At 33.5% G+C, this 7,244-nt stretch overlaps 1 protein-coding gene across 1 annotated transcript; it reads right to left on the minus strand.

Annotated features, from left to right (window-relative positions):
* Positions 1–1,496: 1,496 nt before the first annotated feature.
* Positions 1,497–6,569, minus strand: LOC120074550. Its single transcript, XM_039027706.1, has 3 exons — positions 6,345–6,569; positions 2,980–3,477; positions 1,497–2,357 (listed from the first exon to the last, which is right to left on the minus strand). The coding sequence occupies exons 1-3, from the start codon at positions 6,430–6,432 to the stop codon at positions 1,759–1,761; spliced, it is 1,185 nt and encodes a 394-aa protein (XP_038883634.1). The 5' UTR covers positions 6,433–6,569; the 3' UTR covers positions 1,497–1,758.
* Between the last annotated feature and the right edge of the window lie 675 nt (positions 6,570–7,244).

Here is a 7,244-nt window from a genome sequence, read left to right on the forward strand (position 1 = left end):
TCGTTTTAGCTCCGATTTGAGTGATTCAAGAGGTGTTGGAATCGTTGTTCCGAGCTCTATGCTATGGACATATTAAAACACTAAGATTTTCTGTAATTAAAAATTGAGTTTGTTATCATCAAAAGATTGATTAATTAATTAATTTGAGATTAAGGGCCAAAAGGCCAACATTAGGCACAAGGGTATGTCGATTCCAAGTTCCCTAACTATGTGTGCAAGCTCAATAAAACTATCTATGGTCTCAAACAAGTACTAAGGGCATGGAACAACACGTTAAAGAAAGCTCTCTCTTCCTGGGGTTTTCAAAATGCTAGGTTCGTATTTTCTCTATACATATTAAGAAATGACAGTGTTTTAATCCCACTTTTAGTATATATGGATGATGTGATCATCACTGGAAATGATGATGTTTTGATTAATGAAGTAATTAAAGTGTTGGACACCCGATTTGCTCTTAAGGTATTTGGTGTTCTCAGCTACTTTTTAGATGTTCAAATTCATTATCTAAACAATGGTGCTATCCTTAACCAAGAGAAGTATGTTGATGATCTCCTTAGCAAGCTCGACCTTCATAACTTAAAAGTTGAGCCCGCTTTGAGTTTCATGAACCTACAACTCTTTCTTACAAATGGTTCACGTATGAAAGATTTGTTTGTATATAGGAGCACGATTGGGGCACTTCAATACTTGACGAATACACGCCCCGATATCACCTATATCGTAAATCAATTAAGTCAATTTCTCAAGCGACGTATTCATTGGTATGCTGTAAAAAGAGTTCTTCGATATAAAAGTGGAACAAAGCACTTTGGTCTTTATATTTAGCCGAGTGTAGATCTCTCCATTTCTGCATTTTTAGATGTTGATTGGGTAGTAAACGTGGATGACAGAAAATCCATAGCAGCGTATTGTACGTTGGCAACAATCTGATTTCTTGGTCCTCCAAGAAATAATCTATGGTAGCAAGATCGAGCATTGAATCTGAATATTGAGCATTGGCTCATGCTTCCACTGAGATTATTTGGTTCCAATAGCTACTATGGGAAACTAATGTACCCCAAAAGGTGTGAAGGATCAAGTTCTCAGAGGCCAACTAGATGTGCAGTATGCACCTTCCACAGACCAAATAGCAAACTATCTCACCAAATCTTTAACACGTTCTCAATTCTTTCTTTTAAGAGACAAACTCGGAGTCGTTGTGCTTCCCTCTCATTTGAGGGGGATATTAAGAATAAACAAGGAGACAGCCACAGTGTATGCCATGTCACAAATTCAAGCCTTGTAAACATGCCCTTGTCAGCACAAAAGGATCATTCAAAGGAATTTGTTAGGAAAGAATATTGTCTGTTATAGCTCTCTCATTCAAAATGTGCCATCTATATTCATTTATTTAATATTCTTTATTTATTTACTCTCCGAATATTAGGGATTTTCTGTGTATAAATGTGAAGATAGATGCTCAATACGGAACTTCTTCCTTTTCTCTCAACAATCAATTTTCTTAACTCATGCTAGCATTTAAGCTTGGTTTTGCCTATACTTTTGTCCCCAAAAAAAGAACGAGCGAAGCAGAAAGGGGCGGAGACAATACAACAATTTACCAAGACTTGCATAACTTAGCAAAATCTAATTTTAAAATAAAGCAGGTAACACAAACTATAGAGCTTTTGGGTAGAGAGTGGTTCTTGCTTGCCATGCCACAACTCAAAGCCCATACACGGGCAAAACCGACACTTCCGCAGAACCCAAAAGAAGACCCTAAACCAAGGCCCAAATAAGTAACCAAAGCCCAAGCCCAACTCCGAAAGTCCAATATCCAGGCCCATTTCTGTGAGAGGAAGAAAACCAAACCCTAACATCGTCGACGACAGGGCCACACAGAGAGCTCATATCGTCAGTCCGCGTATTGTAATAAACACTGTAGAACGCAATCCTCGTCCTGTCGGCCTTGGCCGTGAAATTTAGGTTCACGCTTTGAAACGAGGAGTTGGAATCGGGGCCGGTGTAGTGGAAGTTCTGAGCTTGATCGCCGGCGAACGCCATTACGGCAAGTGGCTGTTTGCACTTGTCGCCGGCTTGGCCTAAAGAGAACGTCATGGTGTACGGCTTTTCGGGCGTCGTTTCCACCATTTGAGAGATTATGCCTTCTTTCCCTGAAAGCAATTCGATGGCTCGTTTTCCTTGTGGGACGCTGAAATGGTAGGAGTCGATGTATCGAACTGCCCGGTTTGATTCTACGATCCAACCCGGCAACGACGACGTTTCTTCGTCTAGATTGGTCGGGATCAAGACGCCAAGTGAACCGTTTCTGAACATCCATGGACCAGATTCGAAATCTCCATTGTTCACCGCATTGTCTGCATTGAAGAACTAATGTTAGCTTAAGTGTCAAATTAATCACAATTAGTTTTTTTTTTTTTTTGTTACCTTACACCTTTTTTTCTCTTTTATTTTCTTATCTTTTTTTTTTTCCAAAGAAAACCTTGCACTTATAAATAGTTTAAATACACTTTTATAATTTTAATTTTGGTTCATTTCATTATTATACTTTGAAAATATTCATTTTGATCATACACTTTTAATTTTAGTTTCATTTTGATCCATATAATTTTAAAATATTTATTTTGATCATATACTTGCAATTTTAATTTATTATGGTTCCTATACTTATGTTTATTTACTTTCATTTTAATCTTTTAATTTTTAAAAAGTTTCATTTTAATCTTTTAATTTTTAAAAAGTGAGTATTTCGATGTCTTGAAAATGAAATAAAAATAAAAATAAGTAGATTGAAATTATCGCATTTAAAAGTAAAACGGTGAAAATAAAAAAAATTGAAAATATTGAGAAAAAAATGAGTCAATTAAAAATATTGGATCAAAACAAATAAATTAAAATATAGAGATTAAAATAAAATAAAAATATAGAGAAAAAAAAATATATATATATATATATTTAAATAAAATGTGAAATATATACCTTTGGCTCTATCAGGAATAAAAATTTTCTTGATAGCAATGTCGTCAATGATGGGACCACAGGTGGGATCATCCTCCATGCCAGGGTTGCGGAAGACCAGACGCACCGTTTCGTCCTCGGGTTCGAAAGCGTAAGTGTAAGGGTCCCACCCTTGGACGCTGTACAGAGTCTGAAGGTCTATGGTCTGCGATGCAGGTGGCACCGACACGTTAAGGGACTCGAGCTGGGCGCACGTGCGAGCGGCGCTGAAGGTGACTGAATACAGCGCCCCTTTCTCCACCTTCAACTCTTGGCTAATTTCGGCGTCGTTCCCTAATCTCACTGCGTGTCTACCTTCGGGTACGATGAGGATCATCCCACCCTGTTTTTGCCCCGACTCGACCAGCTCAACGGTGCCGTTTGATGTCCAGCTTGGAATCGTGGTGGGCCCTTCTATTGCTCCGTCGTTCGGGAACCCGCCACTTGGGATTGTCTCGAAATCCCCGTTTGCCACCAATCCTGACAACCACACCCACAGGGTTAAGACTTTCTGTTAAATGCGTCTTCATTCACATTTCTAATCAATAAATTTTATTGCTTAAAATACTAATTTAATCCCTCTCATTCTTTTTTTAAAAATATATATATATAATGCGTCTTCGTTCACATTTTTAATCAATAATTTTCAAATTTGTATAATATAGAAAGAAAAAAACTAATAATTAATTCCTATAGTTTGATAAATAGTTTACAATTTTTTTTTTTTTAATAAAACTCTCATAAGTAAAGTTTATACTTAAATTTGTAATTTAACCCAATTTCATTTCATCTGCTTACTTCGGCTTTTATTCAGTATAGTATTCATAATTTCAAAATATTTTGTATACATTTAAAAATATAACCATTATTACATTGAAAATTTAGGGCAGGATTGACTTTCTCATTATTAAAAAAAATCACCAAAAACAATTTCTTTTAAGTATTTAAAAGCAATCGACACAAACTCAAAACTTTAAAATATTTGTTTGATAAGCCTCGGTTATAAAAATTGCCTTCATAGTTTCTACTTTAAATCCTAATAGATATTAAATCTTTTTATTTTCTGGAAATCGAGTCCAAAAGAACTTAAAACTACACCATACCTATTTAAAATCTTTTAAAAACTGACCTATTAGACGGAAATTCAAAATTTCAAGAACTACAAAACGCTTTTAAAATTTGGAGATTTGTTGGACATAACATTAAAAGTGAAAACGACCGATTATAGTTGGATAGAAGGACCAAACTTGTAATTTAGTTAAAAACAACTAAACTGAAAAGGAAAAAAATGTAAAGTAAAAAATAATTTTATTAAACTATTATTTAATATCTGACTTTATTCATTTGGGGGAGGCAAAAGATGGAAAATAAAACGAGGTCTGTAGAAGGGGGAAAAGTAAAGTAAAAGATAAAAGAATCTCGTGATCGAAGTGAAAGAATAAGGGCGCCCATATCAATTCAAGAGAGTAAAAGAGACTGAGTGGGCGCCCACGTACGGAATTGAAGAAGCCCTACTTTACTTTACCCACTTCAATACGACAATCAGTAAAGGTGGTATAGGCCGGATAAACGCGTGGGCCCCAACCCTTCATTCGGCTCCAGCTCATTTAAAAAAAAAAAACAAAAAAAAAAATAAAAATAATCTCTCCCACCGCCGGGAAATCGGGATAAACAGAGTGTGAAATGACGAAAATCACTCGGGATCAATTCTCCTTTTACAGAAAGGATGAAGTCCTTTTCTGTCAGATTAAGAACAAGGCGACAAAATTCCTTTCGCGGGAAAATGTCTATTCTGGTAATTTTTTCTTCATGAAAAGAAGAAAAAGATGAAAACCCGTAGGCCCATAGGTACTACTCAAAAAAGTTTTTTTTATCACTAGATGAGCATAATTACCCAACTTGATAGTAGTCTAATAAATTGCCTTTAAAAAACCACCTCAATACTTTACCTAAATAATTATATTAAAAGCATAGGCCCCAAAAGAAAAGGACGTAATAACAGAGATTAAATTTGTTCAAATTGTTAAATTAAAATGTGTAAATTTGCATTTAAAACCAACTCTTTGCTCCAAACCTCCCATAAAAAATTATTAGTAATTTTGTTATAAATCACCCATTCAAACATAATGGGCTAATTTTCATTATGAGCAGATTCCCGTTAATTTAATTATTATTATTAGAACCAAAAAATTAAAGTTAAAATTCATATGACCTACATATAATAAAAAAGAGAGACACATGACAAAAATTTTCAAATTCATATGACCTACCTACAATAGAAAAAGAGATACATGACTAAAATTTCCATGCTTGTTTGGAATTTAAAAAATATATATGTCGGATAAATGGTCAAACTCGTGGATGAGTAAGGGAATAGATGTAATTACACCCTTTAATTTTTCAATTGCAAAATTGAATACTCAAATTTATACCAATGTAAGATTGGACAATTATAAAAATTAGACGGACAAATGATTTTTTTTATAAATTAAATAATCAAAGTTATACCATTCTTATAATTTTTAAAGTTACCTAAGTTTGTAGGTTCAATTTTAATAAGATTAAGAGCTCAATTTTTATCCTTAAAAGTAGGAAGGATAATTGAAACTACTACTATACTGGGAGCTGTTTTTGAAATTTCCCTAAAAAAAACTCTTAAATTTTGCATTTATAATTTTATACACACACAAAAAAAAAATAGATTATATTTTCTTAAAAATTAACAGTTGGGAACTGGGTACGCTATTGATATCATGAATGACTGATATCTCTGCGGCACAGTGGTGAGAGGCAGTGAGATTCTTTGAAATAGTCAGATCGGAACGGCGAGTTTTCCCTTTCGCAAATATAGTAACCACCGGTATGGCCACCGTCTGCAGCGACGATTTTGCGGCAATGGATGGCGGTTGTAAGCCATTAATGCCTTTCTATTTCAGCTAAGTAGTTCGTGGGATTCATAAACAATTTGTCCGAAATTAAAAAAAAAAAAAAAAAAAGGCCGCTACCATACAGAACAATCCACCCTATAGATAGAGGCTTTTAATGCTCAAAACACTGTTAGTTAATTAATTTCTCCCAAAAATTCGAATCCCTTTTGAGCTTTCAATCCAAACGAAGCCCTAATTATGGAACTACCAAGAAGCCATTAAAACATGAATGTGGGATTTCAGCAAACAGAACCACCAAGATCTTTATGCAGAAACAGGATTTGGAAGAAAAATTACGAAATTAGGATTACATTAAACGGAAAAAACCAATTGGAAGCTATAATGATGAGATCTTAAGAGCAAGGTAGTGAATAAAACTAAGAACAGAATCAAGAGAAAGTAAAACAGAGAGAAACATACCGTCTTCAGCTGCGATTTCAGAAGCCAAATGAGCAAGAAGAAGAAGAATAAGAGACAAGCATTTGCGAAATTTAGGGCTATCGGCCATTTTCTTCCCCAATCACTCTCTCTCTCTCTACCTTCGGTAACAGTGGGTATGCTCTGAGCTCTCTCGGCTCTTGAGTAGAGTGGAGAGTGAGAGTGAGAGTGAAAGTGAGTGCGTCTCTTACCAAAAGATTCCACTTATAGCGTTCAACAAATGACATTGAATTTTTCTTTATTGAAATATATATTTATTTATAAGGCTATATTAATAATAATAAAAACTAAAACCTTCAAACTTTGCCTTATCTTTTTTTTTAAAAAAAAAAAAAAAAAATTCAAACTTAGCAACAACACTTGATGTTTTACCCATGGTATTAAATTTTGAAAAATATTTACATGTATTTCGGGCATCACCTATAATCATGTATTTCGTTAAATAGTCTAATCATAATTTGACATGTAGTAAATATATTTATTTCTTTTTAAAAATATTTTTAATTTTTTTTTATATGAGTGATGATAGAAGATGTATAAAGATGAGTACATGTTGGGATATATTCAAATATTACTTTTAAACTTTGATCGATATCTCAACGTTTTCATTGATATTCTCACATTTTCGTGGATTCAACATCAATATGAAGGTTGAATCGACATTTCTATTATATAATAAAAAATTTATTAAAAAAATAATAAAATGTCACTAATATAAATATAATATAATAGACATGTTAACTTTTTTGAAAATCATAAAATATTTATTTATTAATTTAAATTTATTTAATTATTTTTTTTTGAGTTTTTTAGAAATATCTAGACATACCATTTTATCAATATTTCCATCGATATTTTGGTAAAATCGAGACCTAAATATTT

Source organism: Benincasa hispida, chromosome 3, assembly GCF_009727055.1.
Source record: "Benincasa hispida cultivar B227 chromosome 3, ASM972705v1, whole genome shotgun sequence".
Taxonomy (NCBI): Eukaryota; Viridiplantae; Streptophyta; class Magnoliopsida; order Cucurbitales; family Cucurbitaceae; genus Benincasa; species Benincasa hispida.

Bases quoted from the DNA above. Each gene is read 5' to 3' on its own strand.
- LOC120074550 (XM_039027706.1), bottom strand. From the start codon at position 6,432: ATGGCCGATAGCCCTAAATTTCGCAAATGCTTGTCTCTTATTCTTCTT. The intron at 3,478-6,344 runs GTATGTTTCTCT...TGTGGTTGTCAG, and splicing joins TGAAATCGCAGCTGAAGACG to GATTGGTGGCAAACGGGGAT. The intron at 2,358-2,979 runs GTATATATTTCA...TCTTCAATGCAG, and splicing joins TATTCCTGATAGAGCCAAAG to ACAATGCGGTGAACAATGGA.